General features: G+C 41.3%; 2 protein-coding genes across 3 annotated transcripts; both read right to left on the bottom strand.

The window, feature by feature from the left end:
• Positions 1-827: 827 nt before the first annotated feature.
• manea (mannosidase, endo-alpha) lies at positions 828-4,170 on the bottom strand. Of its 2 annotated transcripts, none has more exons than XM_035169018.2 (5): positions 3,992-4,170; positions 2,735-3,344; positions 2,377-2,486; positions 1,952-2,028; positions 828-1,795 (listed from the first exon to the last, which is right to left on the bottom strand). In XM_035169018.2, exons 2-5 carry the CDS (start codon positions 3,234-3,236, stop codon positions 1,162-1,164), a joined length of 1,323 nt encoding a protein of 440 aa, XP_035024909.2. In that variant the 5' UTR covers positions 3,237-3,344; positions 3,992-4,170; the 3' UTR covers positions 828-1,161. The 2 variants fall into 2 exon arrangements, with proteins under 2 accessions (XP_035024909.2, XP_035024910.2); XM_035169019.2 differs by lacking the exon at positions 3,992-4,170 and adding an exon at positions 3,848-3,981 and having other exon boundaries at positions 2,735-3,343.
• A 546-nt stretch (positions 4,171-4,716) lies between these two features.
• On the bottom strand, positions 4,717-20,550 carry LOC118116488 (serine/threonine-protein phosphatase PP1-beta catalytic subunit). Its single transcript, XM_035168205.1, has 8 exons — positions 20,424-20,550; positions 14,813-14,944; positions 8,291-8,521; positions 8,094-8,198; positions 7,914-7,985; positions 7,388-7,539; positions 6,296-6,430; positions 4,717-6,186 (listed from the first exon to the last, which is right to left on the bottom strand). The coding sequence occupies exons 1-8, from the start codon at positions 20,473-20,475 to the stop codon at positions 6,082-6,084; spliced, it is 984 nt and encodes a 327-aa protein (XP_035024096.1). The 5' UTR covers positions 20,476-20,550; the 3' UTR covers positions 4,717-6,081.
• Between the last annotated feature and the right edge of the window lie 424 nt (positions 20,551-20,974).

The following is a 20,974-nucleotide window of genomic DNA, read 5'->3' as shown; positions in this document are numbered from 1 at the left end:
TCTCTTGTGTCTAATCCCTGAACGAACCAGCGGTAACTAAGGAGTTAGCATCACTATGGAAACGATTATAACAGCAGTGCACAAACACACCTGATTCAGATCACACACACACACACGCACACACACGCCTCTATAGTTTGAGGACCCTGATTGAGATAAAGCAAGAGTTAACACCCCTAACCCTACACAACCCTAACCATCACAACTAACTAACTAACCCTAACCCTAACCTAAACCTAATTCTAACATTGTCGAAATAGTCCAACTCTCAGAGTTATGACCTGGAGTTTGAATTCAGCATTCAGTAGGAGTGGCTAAAAATCCCGAATGTAGACAAAATTTAAATAAATAAATAAATAACATCGATTACGACTGTTCCTGTAGAAATTGTTTTAACCTTTAAATACAAACTTAAGATACGGCTTACTTATAATTTATAATCATTCCGTTTATCTGCCGTAGTGTTTTAATCATGGATCTGTTGCAGTTAGTTTGGATTATTTGTAATTATATAAAATGGGTCATTATATATTATTTCAAGTTGCTAGGGCAACAGAGGAATATTAGCCTATACAGCTAACTCTGGCCCATTTACAGTATTTTGTCTAGTGATTAACTGTCCCTATCAAATAAATACAATTTTACAGCACAAATATGGCACATTATGCTTAAAATAAGAATCAGTTTATTTGACCGATGGGGATTAAGATAACAATCATGATCTTAAAAACATCAATCATGCAGCTCTGGTATGAAATACCAATGATGTTCTTACCTGATGCCCCCCCCCCCACCTCTTCTTCATTCAGGGTGAGACAAATAGCGTCTTTCCATCCTTTCAGAGCTGCACTTTATTTGTTTCTATTCAGGTGTGATATAGTCAGTTTACAGGAATCATGCTGCAGTTTCAGGTGGATACATCGGAGACGGTGACAAAACACATGCTGATAACGTTATTTATCCCAAACAGTGCCAAGGCGGTTTCAACAAGTAATACTAAGACATCAGTTAAATTAACAGTAATTCACCATTATGTAAAAAATTAAGAAAGTGATGTGGTTCATCATACAATTATTCATCAATTTCATTTCATCCATTCTGTAATGAGAGCTCCACTAAGTGTTTATGTCAATACTTTCTACCATGAATTCTATGGTCAAATCATTCCTGCCACCTTCGTCGCTCACCACCGAATATGGCAGCCCATTTGCGAGTTATCTCCAGGTAGATCGCAGGTTTGTTGGGCAGGTAGTCCAGGTACACCGTCTGGCTTGTCTTGGGAATGGCCATTTCAATCTGCGTCCCCTCGTGCCACTCGTTAAAAGACGTTATAGATATGAAATCGGGCCTGGCCTCTAACGCAGCGCTCAGCGAGGTCTCGTAGTATTTGCCGTTTATGCGGTTTCGAGTGTTCTGGAGGTTCCAGGGTCGAATGCTTGTGTCAATATACCCCGGGCCCACACTCGGGATGAAAATCAGGTTGTTGTCTATGCAGAATGCTTTGACAGAGTCCCAGTTCCGCTGAGTGGATCCATAAGAGAAGCCATTAGTGGCGAAGTAAGTGTAGACACCATCAAATCCTGCCGTCACGATATCCCTCTTGTGTTTCTCCTCGACAAGAAGGGCGATGAAGATGGCGTCATATGGGGTGTCCCTGATGCTGTTAGTCTCTGTGTGTTTCAGCAGCTTCGCCCACTGCTCAGAGTTCATCAGATACGAGTCGTACACATAGAAGAGTGGGAGCAGCTTGCCAGTGTTTGTACGGTACTTGAAGAACGCCGGGTGCTCTCCGTATCTGAGGAGGAGCGTTATCAGATTGATTACCAGACAGAAAAATGTCACAGGAATCAATAGACGGATGGAAACACAGTAATTATCGATTAATGCAACCAGCCGTGACAGAATGATTCAATGAGACAGTGTGAGACTGAAGGAACACAGCACTACTCACCGGTCTATGATGTATTTGACATTAGAGAACATATTGACTTCATCTCTGTCTTTGTACGGCTCAATGTGAAAAGCTACCTGTGAACACAGACATCACAGCAACATAAAAACTGGCAGCACAGACATTCCAATCCACATGTTTGTTTTAATATTTAGAATATTATGGATCTTTTTACAGACAGATTTTTGGGGGAGGATGCTTATACAAATATTAGGGAGTAAAATTATTGATATGCTGGCTGATAAATATAAATATATACGGTAAAATATAAACTGTAAATTAATTTTATTCTGTAAATGTGTAAAGTTTTCATATCAGCTGATTTTTATCAGACAACTGATAAATCGGTCATGTTATGAAGTGACTGTCATCAAACATTTGATCAGCTTTTGTGTGATGAAACTCATTAATATCTGCATACAGACCTTAATATGGTATTTATGAGCCACTTCCAGCAGCAAAGGCACAAAGTCATCTGTTGGTTCACCATTGTCATCCTTCAAACCAGGAGGATACCAGGAAACAGAAATGACCCCTGGGAATAAACACAGGTCAAACATGACTGAAAGAAAACACTATATAATAACAATATCATAATAATTCTTCATGATTATAAAGCATTATATGTATACAGTGCAGTGTGAAAGGTCTTGCAGTGATATGAAATGTGCAGTGGGAGTCATACTGTAGGGGTGATTTCTTATTTCTTTCCCCATCTCATAGCAAAACAAAACAATCATCCAGCTTTTTCCAAATTTAAAAGTTCAGGTGAAATCCTTTTACCAATAGCTGCAGTACGTAGCTGCTGCATGTGATCCTCTATAATGGAGGGGTCCTTGGAACTGTAAGCTCCCAGAGAGGGGTAGAAGTTGGACCCGATGTCATCAGGTGGGCTGTGTCTCCCTTGTGGATACCCATGAGCCACCTTAAAGTCCCAGTGTGGCAGCTGCGGATGGTCCCAGTGGATGTATTTGCCATCGAACTTGGGGTTCCCAAACCACGTGTAGTAGAAGGTATGGACATAGTAGTTTGGAGGAGGAAACCTCCTCAACGTCGCCTCAAGTTCTTCATCTTTGTCCGACTTAGCAGCGTTGCTCATTTTAAACTGATGGGGTTTATTGTCGTTTTCTCTCGGGATCTGATCGTCATTCTTTCTGTCTGGAAACACGGGGCCGCTGAATGGAGAGTCCTCTGGGGAGAGAGCTTTCAAGACCAGCGTTATGACCAGGGCGAGCAGAATCAAAGTTAATAATGCGATGCAAGATTTGCGCCTGAACCTTGCCATCCTTTAGTCTGTGCTGGAAAAACTCCACAGTTCATTGCTAAGGCAGCAGAGAGGGACTGTTGTTGGAGAAGAAGCCATCGATACTCAGTCAGTGAGTTTTTGTTCAGCCTGGAGGTTTGAAGCAAAAAGAAATATACATTGATTAACCTACTAATTATTTTCCTGATTATTGTTTAATCTCAAAATTGAAAAATCCTCATCAATATTCCTTCACACATTATCAAATTTTAAGGTCTCAAGTGCCTTGAGATATAATGTATAAATTGAATTGACATCTAACTTGTAGTCCAATCCCAAAGATGTTTAAATAACTTTGATATTACTATACTACTACTACTAGTAAGTAAGTCAAGTCCATGTTTGTATCTAGGGGAAATAATGAAGTGTAACGGAGAGTGGGGGGCCCGTGGGAGCCCAATGACAACAACGCTGCCCCGGGGCCCCTCCATGAGCCAGATCCGCCCATGACAGAGACTATAAGCTATATTTGGAATGACAGCACTGAATGCGGAAGTCAGGTCAAAAACACAGAAACAGTTCAAGTCACTTGAGTTTATCAAACATATTATAACAGTTTAGAGATTTATTTAATAGAAAATGACCATAACAACCAGATCAGCTGCTGCAGCTCCTCCTGCAAAGATGAACTTTGGACTTAGCAGCAGAAATGAGTTTGATCCTCAGACACACAAACACTTCCGGGCTCCCGTAGTGACACCACGTCTATTTGAATCTAAAAACAGTGTGTTCGATACCTGGTTCAGTCTCTGTCGTGGTGCAGAGGACGGGACATCTTCTCAAAATGTACACACGCACAGAGCAACCTGCACTTCTGGTTCAGCAGCTGTCCCGACTAACGGAACAGATCTGGAAACACTAAGACTGCGACAGAGCGGCGACTGTGACCCATCCATGTGGTTTAACGAGCCGAGGTCACGTGGTATGTCCCGTGGAGCCAACAACAGCCACAGGAGCAACTTTCACTGAAGCACGGAGAGGGATGTCGCCCCCGTTCGACGTGGGTGATGTACTGCACTGAAATTCTCGATAGACAGACAGACAGACAGACAGACAGACAGACAGACATACAGACATATATATATATATATCTATACATATATATATATATATATATATAGATAGGATAGATCTACAGCTCAGGGAAAATAATATACAACCCTCTCCTCTTTCTTAAAGTGAAACTATATGTCTGTATCTTGTCTCACCTTAAACTTACTACACGTTTCCTCCTGCAACTGACCTCCTGGTTGTTTTAGGGCAGAAAAGAAGAGTACTAGAATACTACCAGCAAGAGACGTCCTCTTTACCTGAGTATGATGTAATGACTGTACATATATCTCACACTTTATGCCTCTTCATGTGTTTAAAGTATTGGTTGGATGCTGACACAGTGTAGAGGGAAAAGCAACTTTTCATGTTTTTGGAACGCACAGACACAAATAATACAGACAAAACAATCTTTAGTTTCCATCCAGTTTATTTAATTTATAGACTTTCAAACAAACTCGTACAAATTGCAAAACAGCTTTTGGTAACACCTCATTGTTTCCTTATTATCGTCGTTAGGAAATAAATAAAGTGAGTAAAAAGTAAACAATGTGAAGAAAGAACGCAGAAGTCCAACAGAAGAAGAATACCACAGAGAGCAAAATAGAAAAAGAAACAAAGAAAAAAGGAGAAAAGAAAAGAAAGAGGCAACTGTTTGCAGTGGACTGACGCTGAAGCGCTGACCGGGCTAATCGCTGGTCAGCTGAATAGACAACTGAAGTACCTCCAACATTTTTTTACTGGCGTTGTAATGAAGAACCCATCTTGAGCTGTCGAGTTTAATTTACATCAGATTTGTACTGTAATGCTGTATTTGCACACCAGGTGGTATCACAATCACACAAAACAAAACTGCCTGGTACTGGGACCCACTTCCTACTCAACCAGTTTTCATATTCTGTACCTGAACTAGTTCAGTGATATCTGGGAAATTATCTTGGTGAGAAATAAGAATTAAGGAATAGCCGATGGAGAACGTCTACCAGCTCGGTTTGAGAAGCGGCATGTTTTGTGTGTGGGTGTGGAGTTGAGGTGCGGGGGGGAGGGACATAACGGAGTGGAGGAATTGATGCCCGGAGGAAGATGTGTTCGAGGAGAGCGTCTCCACTGTCGGCAGCAACTGATTCAGCCTCTTTATTTCATTCAAGCCGGTCTCTTCACATTCTTTGCTACTCATAGGGACGTGGACTTTTTCAACGGTTAAATATACAAACTGTGCTTGTGCACAACAACCACAAGCTATAATGACTTCAAACTGTTAAACTGGAATCTAAGAGATGTTTTTTGTGTGTACAGATTTAACACTGGCCGTAAATATCAGTCTTATTGAAATATATTGGCGGAATTCTCTCTGCTTTATCAGAGATCAAGGCAAGAACAATATTCATTTTTGTTTAACTGAAAATAATTCTTTGAACTCAGCCCCTCTACAAGGAGAAGGCATTATCCATACACGAGACAGAATCTCAGAAAAAACTCAAGTGGTATCGGAAGTAAAACCACCAAAAGATTATTTGTTAATAATATCAAAAATACCAATAAACAGGCAAACAAAAATAAAACAGATTGGTCACAGCAAATTTATGTACACATACACATTAAGAAAAGAGCTGTCAGTGGAGTCGGAGGGTGAGTGGGGAAAAAAGAGGGGAAAAAAAGATTTGGGCGATTAGATGAGCCCCATATCTTTGCTATACAGGGGAGTTACAGGGGTTGCCATGACGGCAGACCAAGGACGGACAAGGTGAGAGGGAGGGGAAGAGCCGAGGCTGAACGTTCACCTCTTCTTGGGGGCTTGGGTGGTGCGGGGTGGGGTGACAGGCCGGCCAGAGTTTACCCCACCATACTGGTACTTGGCCTTCTTCTCTGAGGGCTTTAAGATCTTTAAAACACCAACACATAAACAGAGAGAGAAATAAATGTATGTGAGACAGAGTGTGTATGAAGAAAATCTTTAGAAGCATAAATGTCCCTGCAGGTTTTAACATTACCTGAAAGGAGCACATGAGGGACTCATCGACGCTCATCATGCCGCCAGCGTTGTCGAACTCCCCGCAGTAGTTTGGAGCAGAGAAAAGTGTGACCAGTTGGCGTTTGGCAAAAAACTCATAACCATCCTCCACAACCTGTTAGAAGACACATGAGATTATTCCAACGCCCACGGTGATCAATACTTCAGAGGCAGATGTCCAGCTAGTAACAGACTCAGCCATCAAGACTGAGTGTACAAAACCACCTACGGCTGAATCGATATCAAACGCCCAAACGCGCAGAGCACAAATAGCTGTGGACGCTCCTGCTAGATGTTCATCAATTAACAGAGAAGTTTGTTCCTCTATCATGTATCTGATGTCTTGTGTTACAAATGCAGACAGCAGCTTTTGGTTCTCTGAATCATATTCCATTTTCAATAAGCAAAGAAAATTTTTTTTATTGATAATATCTCTGTAAATTTAGAATAAATAATAGATCAAATGAGAGCAGAAAATTTGGGGTTAAACTGTTGCACCAGGTCTAATAATACGTGTTTTAAGACTGTGGTCTGTGTCTTTTATATCATCAAAGTCCTTATAGGCAATTCTCGCCACTTGGCAGAAATCTTGGTGACGTCTCTGGGCACCTATTTTAGGATAACTAGAACGGGCTCGTATCTAAATGAAAGGGGAGAGAGAGCGATGATTGTATTTCCAATGGTCATTGGCACCGAAAAACGACATTTGTGGAATCACCATCAAATATCATAAAACATTTAATTTGTTTATCCCCAAATAAGACTTAAAATATGTTTTTATGTTGTCAGATCTTTCCAGAGCAAAAAATGCAAGGGTTTATGTCTGATGTTTAAATAAACACAGTTGATGCATCGCACAAGGTTTTTTTTACATCAAAATTGACTTGCTATGTGTCGCAGTTCAGCAGGCGAGGGCTGAGACACTTTAAGGTTACAGACTTTTCTATTCAGGTTTCTTATAACGTCCCTGGTATCAGTCACAGTTATTACTTGCAATGAGGACACACAATCTTACACAAGAATTACACCTCATCATATCCAGCCTCTCTAGCTTAGTTTCCTTCACAGTTACCTGGTGGGCTCTGCAGATGAGGTCCAGGTCGTGGCGGTTGAGGAACTTGCTGACCACGTCTGCTCCAAAGGTGAAGGAGACCCCGCGGTCGTTCTCTCCCCAGCCTTGCACGTCCTTATCTGGGTCTGACCACAGCAGGTCGCACAGCAGACCTGAGGGACACCCAGAGAGGAGAGAGGGAGAGGAGGGTCATATGAGTGAGGAAGGAGCTAAAAGAGGAGCACCGGCTGACAACAGGGAGGACGAAGGTGCTGATGTAACACAAATGATTTACTGATATAAGAGCTGATGGTTCAGGAAGAGAAAGGCTGGAAGAAAATCCAGAGAGATATCGGGAGGAAGTGAATATGTGCAGTTTCAAGGATGAGCATGCACACAAGTACGTGCAGACACACACACACACACACACACACACACACACACACACACACACACACACACACACACACACACACACACACACACACACACACACACACACACACACACACACACACACACACACACACACACACACACACACTACCTGTATCAGGTACATCTGTTGGCCTCATGATCCTGCGAATCTGCTCCATCGACTGCAAATCAGGCGAAAGCCCTGAAACAGAAATAAAAGAGGAGTTTCTCCAAAGACATTTTGAACAAGGTCGTCAAAAAAGCCACTTTTTTCCGATTTGAGAGAAGGGTTGAAAATGACGTCTCTCACCTCCATGGCAGCAGAAGATCTTCTCGTCGATAATAGCAGCAATGGGGAGGCAGTTGAAGCAATCAGTGAAGGTCTTCCACAACTTGATGTTAAACCTGCGCTTGCCTGTTGAAACACACAATCACACGTTATTGGAACATTGGTTAAATAGGTACTTCAGGGATGTTTGTGCGCAGGAGGAGTTTAATTCTACCCACACTCATCGTAGAACCCGTAGATGCGGTTGATAGAGGCACACTCGTGGTTGCCCCTGAGCAAGAAGAAGTTCTCTGGGTATTTGATCTTGTAGGCCAACAGAAGGCAGATAGTTTCCAGGGACTGCTTCCCTCTGTCCACATAGTCGCCCAGGAAAAGGTAATTTGCCTCTGGAGGGAAGCCACCATACTCAAACAGCCTCAGCAGATCTGTGTACTGGCCATGGATATCACCTGAGAAGAGGATGTGAGAGGACAGGGGGGGGGGACAAACATTGTTGAATACGTTTTTGGAGACAAAAGAACAATCAACATATTCATCCCCACATATGCATACACACCAGCTCCTCTCTCTCTGAAGCGGAGTTTAAGAACACAGCTATACCTGCAGGTTGGTGGTGATATATCAGAAACTTTGACCATATGGCCGTGGCTATTACTGTGATCGCAGAGGTAAGGTAATGGATGCACACATTAGAGCAGCCATCAGGTCAATGCCATGGCCCATGGGACATGAGCAAGCAAGGGAGAACATCTCCAATCCAGGCTAATCACAAAAATAAAGGACGCACATCCAGATAGTGGCATAAACTGACTAATTTTAACAGCTCTCCCAGGATTCCCTCTCCTTTCCTTGACACCAGTCAGACAGTGATGAGCTGGAGGCACGCTCACAAAAGCACAGGATCTCTGCAGGGGGAGCCTCGCTTCATCACCTAGCCAAGACCTGCTTCCTTTTTTATCCTCCTGCACCAACTGAAGAGCTGCTCCAATTTTGGGCTAAGTGTTCCAGACAAAGATGACTGCAGAGGGCATCTCCAGGACAGCAAGGACAATAATAACAGGCTTCATTGTGACCGAAGCAGAAAGAAAATGCATGTGCCACACTCTTTTTATGGCAATGCTTCATTACAAGATGGCACCAAATAATACAAATGAAAATAGGTCTTGTTAAAGTGTGCAGCTGTCTGGCCTTGAGATTAAAATAACCAATAAAAATTGCAACTTTATACTGGAGTCTTGAGAGTGGCTGGGATGTAATTTTTTTCCACGGTGCCTGTCAGTGATCTCGGCACCAAAACACAAACCACAGCTGGCACCAAACCTATATGCCTGCACGGGCCTGTAGTTATTTTTGCCTGTGTCTAAGGGCAGCACGTAAAAGCACCGTTTTCTGCAAATGAATGATTACATGAATGTCTGAAGTACAGCTCTTATTCTCAGTGCATCATCAATCATTTCTCACATCCCCAGCCTGCCATGCACAGTTTTGATGCAAGTGCTGCATGGTAACAACTTCACAGTCCTTCCCATCAATAATATACAAAATCAATGAAACAAGTCTTAAAGTATTAATGCAGCGCTAGAGTAACATAATCCAGGTCACTCGTTTTGAGCTTTACCTTCTTTTAGGAGAAGGAAAATGTGATGGTGGATGAAACGATGAATTATTAGAATGTTAGTCAACCACAAAACTAGTCATATCTTTAGTGTTCTGTGTTTGGGAATAAGCAGTGGGCAATTTGTTCAGTCTTACGAGGGAGTTTGATCTAAAACACAGAGACAGATTTTCACCAAACATGATGTTAATATTACTTTGGTGTGTATCTCCAGATTATAACATTTTGGAGCTGATCGCTCAGGGTGTGGGCGCGGGGGGACGACACTCCTGCAGTAGAGCTGTATGCTTGTTCTAGCATGTGCACAATGAAAGCAGTATCTGATGAATTTATACCGAATCCTGCCGACCTGCAGAAAACAGTAAAATATTTATGGATGTTTTAATGGCCACCTATGCGGGTACTTGGTGCTGCGGATTGTGACAGACCACGAGTACTGCACTCCTGTTCTTTTCAATGCCATTTGGTTTCAACTAATAATTGAAACTTATGCGACTTAGTAGTTAGCAGCACAAACTACAGGATGCTCACATGGATCTCTCTCATAGAAGATGGGGTATCCGCTGATAGGGGATGAATTTTTGGTCATTCCAGTTCTAAAGGGATGGCATCCCCCGTCATCCATTGCCTACTGGGAAAGGTTTAAGTCTCCATTGCACAAATCAACTAAAGCTGGGAACTGACCTGTGAACTTCCTGAACCTACAAATACTGTTTTTAAGTCTTTGTGGTCAGAAACCGACAGAGGACTGAGTAAACACAGTGGACATCACACAGAAAACAATAATTCTTGCTTATGCCTGCACCAAAACAGAAATGGCCATGAAGCAGTAAACAAGTAGCATTCTTAATTTATGAAGCAGTTTTCTGAGTAAAGGAAAAGAAATGCCAAAGCCACATTTTGATAAAATGGCAGATGCAGACACATGGCAACATAGACTGTAATCTCTGCAGCGACAGCTGGAGGTGAGTGAACTTTGTAAGAGCCGGGCTAACTTCAGCTGAGCTGTGGCTCTGTAGTAAAAGCTGGGTAAACTGGATTATAAAATAATGCTCTTTCATTCATGGCATACCAAACGACCGCTTAGCTTCGCTGATATTTTCAGTGCAGTGGTCTATGTTTTTTTGTTACTTCCCCTGCTCAGAATGATTTACTGGCCAGTGTTTGATTGGCTGTCGGTTTGAAAATGGCCTGAGCTGAGTTCAGTTTCATCAAATTCTAGGAGTCGTTGCAGGACCAGTGCAGCCTGAGTTATTGCTGCGTACATGAGTTTGTGAGCTTCACCGAGAATTTCAATTCAGCAGCCCCCCTGCCTCCTTCCTCACAACAAATTGTAGGATGACAGTGAATTATTTACTCAGGACTGCCTCTGCAGAGTCAAAACAGTCCAAGAATAGCAGCAGAGATTCAGGGTTTTAAAAGCTGAGTAAAAGGCAGAAAACAAAAAAAGAACAACAAAGGGAAGGTCAGTCTTATAAATGGAGAACATATATCTCAAGACAGCACAATATAAAAGAACAGGTCATACGGCCGCTCTACAATAATAAAAGTGCACATCAGTAATCGTATTCAGTAGTAATCTTGTGACTGTGGTACATAAATGGATATTTATGGGAAATACAAGAAATATATTCATGCTGCAGTGCTACAATGTAGCCTACTGAAGATAAGGCTAAATGGTAAATAAAAATATTGCCTATGCTTGCACAAGATAATGTCCATTATTGGCCAAGCATTAGAACACTGGTAGTTAAGTAATAAAAGCTATGATCAAGCATGCTGTAGTGTGACCTTGTGCAGTCAGATCATCAGCTGGTTCAGAAGCACCAACATACAAAAAACAACAGCAGTGTGAGGAACACTAAACAATACTGTTCAGAATGAAAACAACAAAAACACTCAAAAAACTGCTGATTGTGCATAACTGTAATATAGTCTGTCTTTGCTTTTCTATACAGCATGGCACTTGAATTAATTTTCTAAAAACAAAAGGATCCACTTCACCCAACAAAGAGAACAGGCAGATGTTCAAGAGAAAACAGAAAAAATGATTTATGAAAAACAAAATATGTGCAGTAATTTATTTCAGGAATCATTTGAAACACCACATGCACAAATACAAGTGAAAGAAACAAACTAGCAATAAAGTAAATTAATCTGCACCTTAAAAGGTCTGATATAACAATGTTGGATGTAAACAATAACCAAAGAAACTACCTCAGGTGACTAATTCATACAAGTTACTGACAATATTCTAATACAATATGGTTACATCTATTGTTATATCATAAGTAATTTATCATTTGAAGTATTTTAGCATTGATAGTTTTGTCTACTTTCTTATTGTCTACAGATATATGCAAAGTGGTCGGCTCACTTCTCAAATGGGATCCAGTTTTTTTTGGTCAAGCTGTTAAATTCTGTAACGTTTGTAGAAATAAACTGGTTTCAGCCTAAATCCGACTTTGTTTAAGAAAATAAAAGACTTGTTAATGAAAGCATAGATATACAAGTTTTTAAGTCTGTGCATAAACCCACATGAACAACGAAACAGGTTTTTCTTTCTTTAACTATTTTTCCAGCTTCTACTGGCTGTTAAATGATGCTTTCTAAAAGTGATTTCAGTCGAGGTGACACGGGGACAAAGGTTCATGTGAGGCTTATATTGTGCTCAAGCAGTCTGAGTTAGTTGAATCAACTTTTTTTGGACCAGTGGACAGAGTTTTCATGCTGATCTGCAGTGACAGGACAGCAACAACATGAAGGATGCTTGTACTCAAAAGTCCCTCCTGTATTCCATAGCTCTGAAGATAAGGATTTTGTCATGGCTGATGGATTTTGAGTCACATCACTTCCATTCAAAGCGCAATAAAAGGGGATCTTTTCTGAACAGGAGGCTGAGGGGTAGAGCGGTCATCTTCCAACCACAAGGTCGGCGGTTCGATCCTCAGTCTTCCCCATCTGCATGCCGAAGTGTCCTTGGGCAAGATACTGAACCCCTAAATGGCCCCCTCATAGAATAATTGTAAGGTGCTTTGGATAAAAGCATCCGCCAAATGACATGTAATATAATAATAATAATAATATAAATAATATAATATAATGATTACAGCAACCAGAACACGTTTTAATGTCCACAACTGGCAAGTGTTTGAATCTATCCTTTACATCTGAAAATGTCAGTGTGCATTCTAAAACAGTTTTATCTCCTCCTCTTCAGTCTGTGAACGGTTTGTGCTACTTTTCCGTCAGACAATAACAAATGGCATCATATTCAACCGAGACCAGACACTGCTGAGGGTTTAGAAATGATGTGATAAATGTTTCCACAAAATCCAAACAATAAAAACAAAGCAGCTGCCAGACTTTTGGTCTTTCCTCAGCTAATTCAACAGGCTAACAAATGAAGAGCATTTAGTTCTTAATCAACACAAGGTTATTGTGGTTGAAATTAATCTGCTTGGTAATTTTGCAGAGGGTTGTGATTATACTCTGCTGTTAATAATCATCATCTGTCCAAATTACTTTCTAACACATCCTCACAATGAGGGTTTGATTATTATTATTATTTGTACGGGGAACATCATCGTCAACAACAATGCGTTGAAAAATCCAAATATATATTACACATTGGCAGAATTGTGCTAGGGTCTTTAAGTTTAACATGTGAGAGAGAGTGAGTATATGTAGAATCTGATCCATGTGACCTTAGTAAATAATTGAATGCAGTCACTGCTGGGTCTTTATAGTCGGAACTGGTGATCCAACAGTCGTGGGTTAAAGATGAGTAATCAACCTGTGGTTAGAGGCCGTTGCAACAGAACAAAGAAAGAAAAAGAGACACAAAGAAACCCCACACTGTGACAGTAACACCGCTGCACACTCATGCATATTTTACAGACACGTGTCGGGGTCAGGTCCACATAGATGAATCCTTAACAACCAGTCGACATGTTTGTTGTTGTCCCGGAACTCTCGACTTTGCACTGCCCTCTAGAGAACTTGCTTATTGTTACATCGTTTGAAATTGACATATCTCGTATCTCATATCTTCGTACGAAAAAGCAGCTTGAATGAGCCTTAATAAGACTCGCACAATAAAACATTTTGTCTATATAACAACAATCAAACAAAGTAAATATGTGCATGCAGACACTTGTATGAGGAGAGAGACGGGTGTGTACTCCTGAGCATATACAGTATATAAGCCTTTGTATTGTATTTGTATTTGTACATGTATTAGTCCAGAGTTGTTTGCAGTTGCAGCACTAGGCTGGGGGAAGAGATAAAGCATGTGGGAGTATGCTGAGATGTGCACGAGACAGATAGAGACTGAGATAGTGCTAAGTTTTTCAGAGCTAACTTGCAAAAGTGTGGTTTGTCTATGTTACGTGTGTATGACAGTGATACACATTCTGTTCTGTGTACATGTTTCCCCTGAATCTACCTTCTGTAACCTGCACAGGACAGTGGCTGAATATATGACCCAGGCTGAGGCAGTGTTATCCCATCTGGTTACATAAGTAAACTCTGCGTCAAAGAAATGGATTGCTGCTCTGGGCTGTGCTCTGAAGAGTGGGAGTTTGCCACTGGTGCAGCCGACCCGGAGCTTTTCTGTTTGAGCTGCTCTTTACAAATTAAGATGTGTTGCCACTATCCAACATTTGCCAAGGATAGTAAACTAATATTCAAGCTGCATGTAGTACCTAGACTTAAATTAGTGGACCACAGGAAAAACAAATAGTGCTGACATTTTGTTATAGTAATGTGTCAATCCATAACACAGCCTGTCGCGACCTCTCATATGAGTAATAACATCACTTCAAGAGCAGTATGTCGATTCAAGTCGTGCAAGAAATTGCACAGTGACACTGAATTCATTTTCAGGAATCAGGAAGATATTTGACAGGCAGCTATTGCTTAACTTAAGTGTTCAGACCAGTTATTTTCATATTTATGCTTTTAATATCTCAGTGCCTGCAAATATCTCATTTAAGTGATTTAAAGGAAATGTCACAGTAGAGTATGTAACAGAGGAAAAAAACAAGTGTAAGTAAGATAAAGTAAATGAAGTGAAGTGGTGAGAAAAGGAACTAAAATGTGGGTGTAAATCGACATCACTGACCACAGATCTTCAGGGGAGCCTCGAGCTCCAGCAGGATGGGCTGGCTGAGGAAGATCTCCCTGGACTTGATACAGAGGCCCCGCACCTCTGCCTCCGTCATCTGGACTATCTTCCCCGGGCGACATCCCCGCACTGGAGAGGAGAGAAAAGTCAGTGCGTTCACATTTTATTGTTAAAGGTAATGCTGCAAGTTCGGGAACCCCCGACACAACAAAGTTTATCAGAGCCAGGCCATAATAAAATAGTTTGCAGCCAAGGGGGAAAAGAACTGTTGTGGCGGAACCACAAAGCAATCTTAAAATCTGATGAGCTGTGGGGGCGTAATGATTCTGTAGCTTAGAGCTGCTAGGTCTCAGTCATACTTAAGAAACCCACTGCTTAGACTACACCAGCAGCTTGCATCTTCAGCAGTGGTGTGGGTTTATTGGCTGTGTAGTTGCACTGTTAGCTTAAGCCGCCTTTCTGGGGCTCTGCCACGGCTCTGGGTGCAGATTTATCAGATTTATACTGAAGAAAAGAGTGAGAGTTGCAAACTGGCTACAGTCAGCAGTTGAAATAGTCAGAGATAGTGTGAATAGATATAGAAAACAGCTTCCACAACATATTACCTGGGGGGCAGACAATATAATTAAAGCTGAGGTTTCATCTAGTTTAAAACATCTGTGTCTGAAATATTTACCTCCACCAACTTGGTGGAAGGATGCTGTATGGATCAGAACCCATGGCTTAACCAGGGATTCTCACTTTCTTTAACATTGTGAGATTTTCAAGCATTTACCCAGTGAATAATTCATGGATCTTGATTTTTTTTTTTAAATCTGGCACATTCAGATATCTATAAATGTGTGCAATTTGTTGCAGATTGGTGGAGGCATGTGCTCTACTGAGTGTCATTCTAGTTGATATTTGTGTTTTATTTCAGTTTTGGACAGCCTGAAAAGAACACACAGTTGCAGCTACACAACAATAGATTCGTGCTAATAGTAAACACAAGCTGAAATACAAATATGAATGTTTAACAGGCTAAAGAGGGGTCATACAATATCAATACCAAAAAAATCAATTGTTCCATGTCACTTTTTATTAGATTACATATCATTTAGCTGAAGCTTTTGTCCAAAGCGACTTCCAATAAGTGCATTCAACCATCGGGGTACAAACCCCATAACAGCAAGAATCATGTAAGTACATTAGCTTCAAACAAAGTCCTGCATGTATTTAATAATGTACAAGCAGTAAATGGACTGCATTTACAAACTTCAGTCCTAGTTTGACGTCACTGCGTGAAGATTGATGACAGAAACAAAAGCGGTTAACAATTCCTTAACTCAGGAGTTATGTAATGAGTCCCCATTTTGCCTTAAAGCTTGACCCCTCGTGAAACAAACATGTGTTCGTCAGAGAGGAAGTTTCCTTCAAGCCTTTTACTTCTTCCCCCTTTTGTTTCCTCAGAGGAAACACAATAAAACTGAAGGGCCAAACGTGCAGCAGTTTCAAATGGATTAACATGTGTACTAGGAATTACCAAAGCTTAGTGAATGTGTTTTTGTGCAAACACAAACATGCTACTTGCACACCCAGTCACAACCTTGCACATTAGTCGTCTAATTCAACCAATTCAGGGAGAAGGGAATGAACCAAAGGAACATGCATCCTCACAGACGGTGAATCTTTGAGCCAAGAACTATTCTAAGTCTCCAACAACCTTCATCAATGGCTGCTTGACATCATCAATTTTCTTTATCGCCCATCTACTGTATCTGCACTGCTTCATACCCATGTGCTGAGCAGGATGTCAAGCATTAAATTGCAGAAGCAGGGCTCTTCCGTCAACGGCCCGGCCTCGTCAGAGCTGAGCGAGTTAAGCTCGGATGCTTCACCCGCTTGGTTTTCACACTGCACCTTTCACTGTTTGCACTTCTGCAGACCGGCACTTTCAAAAAAGAGATCACGTCCTTAAGAACATTGAGGGGCAAAGGCTAAAATGGAGCCATGACAAGGATTTGCCAACATCATATACCAAATTACTGTTTGTGTGTGTGAGTAACTGTGTGTAACTGTGTGGTTGTACACGTGTCTGGAGAAACTGACAGCGTTTCATAAGGTTTAATTCCAATGAATAAGCGCTCTCACTGACACTTGGCTTTTCCTCAAGACCACATTTCCTCAGACAGCAAAACACACAATAAGCTATTATGTTGAGATGCAGAGTGAAAGCTAAAGGCTTTTCACGTTTCTTCTGCTTTGGAAATTTAGCACTGGAGAATTATGAGTCTCTTGATACGGTACATCTGTGCTGAACATCAGAAAATACCAATGAATGTGTTTCAGACCCTCTACAACTTTATTATGCCCCTGAAAAAGAGACGAGACTTTGTGGAAAGCCATTTAAAGCTAATAAAGTAATTATTTTATTAAGTAAAAGATGTCAGATGTCTATAAAATGTCTGACAATAATGAAAAATACCTGTTAAAGTTTCATAAGGCCTCAGTTAATATCTTTGTCCAATCAAGAGTCCAATTAAAGGGAGTGGGAGACGGCCCTCTGATTGGTTTATTGCATCTTACGTCCAAAACACATTCACAATTAATTCAGGGACCTTTTTTCCATCATTAAACTAACAGTAGTGGATTTGGACAAGCCCTAAATGGACCAGCTCCACTTGCTTTCGAAACATGTGCTCAGATTGTTAAGACAGAGCCCAAAGAAAGGCAGCAAATCCTCAAAGTCGACAGAAGATGGAACTAGGGATTGGTATATTTTCATGGGAAGGAAAAGACAAATAAGTATTATCTCAATAGTTGCCGATTAATATCCTGATGTGATTTTCTGTTCTGGAAAACATCATAAGCAACTGACTCTGACATTTGCGTTCTCACACACAGCCCCTCCAGAAAGTTTCAGGAAAATGTCTTTGACTTCCGTGCATGTCTGAAAGCAGTTGGAGTGTTTGCAATCATTCCAGCTCTGGTACATTGGTTGGATTCCCTGAACCCTTTGAGAATAAGGTTATTTTACATTTTATTCTAGGTTTGCAGACAAACAGGAGACGAATACTTAACAGGATTTTTTTTGGCATTTCTACCCTTTGGATCCAGATTCATTTCATCAATAAATATCACAGAAATCATCTGGGAAATACTTCCGCTCTGGAGGTGGCATTTCACAAGCTGCGATTTCTTTTAGGGAGATGACAGACATAGAAACCAGGGGGCATCTTGTGCTTTTAACTGACATCTACAATATTCCTCAATGATTTGCTCCTTAGATCAAAATTAACCGTTTAACACCGACAACTCACACTTAATTCTATCTCATCACATCATTAGATACAAACTGAACAACTGTGTGAAAAGCCTATGAGATGACAACATCCAAATCAATTAGTCGTGTGCAGTCACTTGTTTTATTTGTGTGAGAAAAACTGACGGCGTCATCGTTTCACAACAAAAACAACGAAACTGACCACTTGTGAAAGACACCAATGCCAACACGTGTTGAAGATATGAGCAGCACAATCAACAAGTCACCGCCAAGGGAAGTGAAGAGACAAACTGCAAGCTCCAATTACTGCAAACACTCTGATGAGCACAAATGTGAGACACTACAGATGTGACTATTGTTTAAAAAGTAAGTGGAAAACGGGCGAGGAGCAGGTTGCAGACAGTGAGTATCTATATTATTTATTTTATTTACCATGAGTTGTGCAAGAAATACATCGCAGTTGCAGGGTGACAGCACTTTTCCAGCAATATAATACCAAATTATTCCTAAGATGCATTTCAGTGCTGGCATACAGTTTCATCTCCAACAGAGATACTGGTGAAATCTATGCCAAGGACAGATGAATTTGCCTTCGTGCTCTGGTGTGACTCAAAGAATATCTCACAGGAGAACAGAAATGTCTCTGCCTCCTTTACAGCAGGTGGTCAGACAACACAAGGCGATTTTTTGCACTTCTCGTTCTGTGCCAAATCCAAAACCAGGTCCACACACACACACACAACAAGATTTCTTTGATTTACCAAGCACAAAAGCAAGCAGAAGGGAGCTCAGTGGAGCATGTACCTCTGCAACGGCCTAATAGTCCCATTCAATTCAATCAAGCAGCACCAAATTGCACACACACATAGATGCATGTCCTTTAAATATGCCAGATTTCTTTTCATCAAGATCCATAAATTATTCCCTGTGATATTAGCGAACGTGTCAAAAAGAAGCCCTACCTTGCAATATCAAAGAAAGTTTGGATCCCACCCCCGATTCGGATCTGCACCAAAAGGTTATGTTAATTCCTTGGTTCATGGAGCACCTCTCTCCAAAATGTCATGGCTGAGTTGTTTGAGACTAAAGCATAACCTCCTTGATCGAGGTAACAGGGAGATTGTGAACAAAACAACACAAGATGAATTTAAACTAGGCCTGGACCATATGGCTGAAACCTGGACACTTAGATGACACCACAGGAGTAGAATGGAGGCATTTTCAGGTTTTTTTCCTGTTGGTTTTATATGTTTGAAGACGTGGTCCCCAGTTACTTCAGTTGTATTGGATTTGGCTGCAGCGCTGTTTACCCCTGAATCTCCAGAAGTGTTCTGTGGACTCAAACACTTCACCCGCCACCTCCATCGGCACAGTTATATTTGCTCATGATGACAAGTATATGGTGAAAATTACTGACATTGTTTTAGTGCCCAGCTCTATGAACCGGTCAGAGAAGCGCATTGTGCAGCCTGTGTGCACTGAATCACAACAACACACCCACTGAAACACACCCACAAACCCAGATGAGAGGAGAGAGCAGCAACAAGACAACCCTGCTTCACAAGAGTCACAGCACAAGTCAACTTGGTCCAGGATGTTGTGGCAATAACATTCAATGTCAGATAAGACAGGGTTGTGTGGGTCTACATACAAGTGTGTTTGTTTGTGTGTGTGTGTGTGTGTGTGTGTGTGTGTGTGTGTGTGTGTGTTCATATTAAATGGAGCACTTGTTTTTTGCAGCTGATCTAAAGATTCCTCTTCCCAATAACGTGACATTTTAAAATTGAACAGCACATTAGGACAGGTGACAGCAAAATGATCCGCGTCAAGGGCAGAGACGCAGAAAACCAAGCGTTGATGCCTGAGGGAAAAACAAATATGAACACGAACTTAACCTACGTGGAGGATGTAGCCGCTAAGACCGAGATGACAAATGATCGTAGTTATTTAATCTAAACGTTAAACAGTCCCAGCCCCTCCTTCTCCATGCGTGCCGACCGTAATATGGACAAATAAACGTGGCAGAATACAACAAGAAAAGACAAACGTGCGGGAGAAAGTTAAATTAGAAGCTAAAGTAAAGACGGAGCCCTGATAACACGAGTGTCGGAGAGTCGCTGACTGTAAACTGAGATGTAGGCGTTTACCGCCGCCTGTGTTTATAAACAGCTAACGGTACAGCTAGCCGCTAGCCCCGCCGTTAGCCGCGCTAGCTAAACGCTTCCCTGCGTTTTCCCCCGAAGCAACCGCGACACAACAAAAACGAATTAATGCAACAAAGCGCTCGATCGAAGCGGAAACTCAAACTCTGCGCAGTGTTGTAGCGTCAGTGAGGAAGTTGTTCACCTTCCAGGAGCCGAGAGATGAGGCTGTCCACGTTCAGTTCACCCTCCGCCATCTTCGAACTGATGCTGCACAGCGCTGGCCCGCGTCAATGCGCGCCCCGGACGCGGGGAGGCGCTGTTGTGCAGGAAGCTAACCGTAGATGTCAGAGCACTACAGGTGATGCACTTAAACTAACTTTAACCACATTTATACAAAGTAAATACGTTTATTTGTGGCTTTTTGAATTCATAAACACATCCTGCGTTGAGTTATATCTAGTTTGCATGTTATTATTTTGTAAAACGACCTAAATACACGCACAACTTCTACATATGCAGTGATAGAAATGATTCACATATTTATCTTTACCAGCATAAGTCAGTATCAATTAAAGGGATAGTTCACCCAAAATGAACTATCCCTTTAAAATCTAAATCTTAAATAAGTATCAGTTAAACAAGTTGGAATCAAAACTGATAAGATAAGATAAGATAATCCTTTATTAGTCCCACAATTGGGAAGTTTGCAGGATTACAAAGGCAAGAGTCAAAAAGGCATCAGCAACTAATAAG

Source organism: Hippoglossus stenolepis, chromosome 10, assembly GCF_022539355.2.
Source record: "Hippoglossus stenolepis isolate QCI-W04-F060 chromosome 10, HSTE1.2, whole genome shotgun sequence".
Lineage (NCBI taxonomy): Eukaryota > Metazoa > Chordata > Actinopteri > Pleuronectiformes > Pleuronectidae > Hippoglossus > Hippoglossus stenolepis.
Note: the sequence above shows the minus strand (reverse complement) of the source record. Positions and strands in the feature narration are given on the sequence as shown.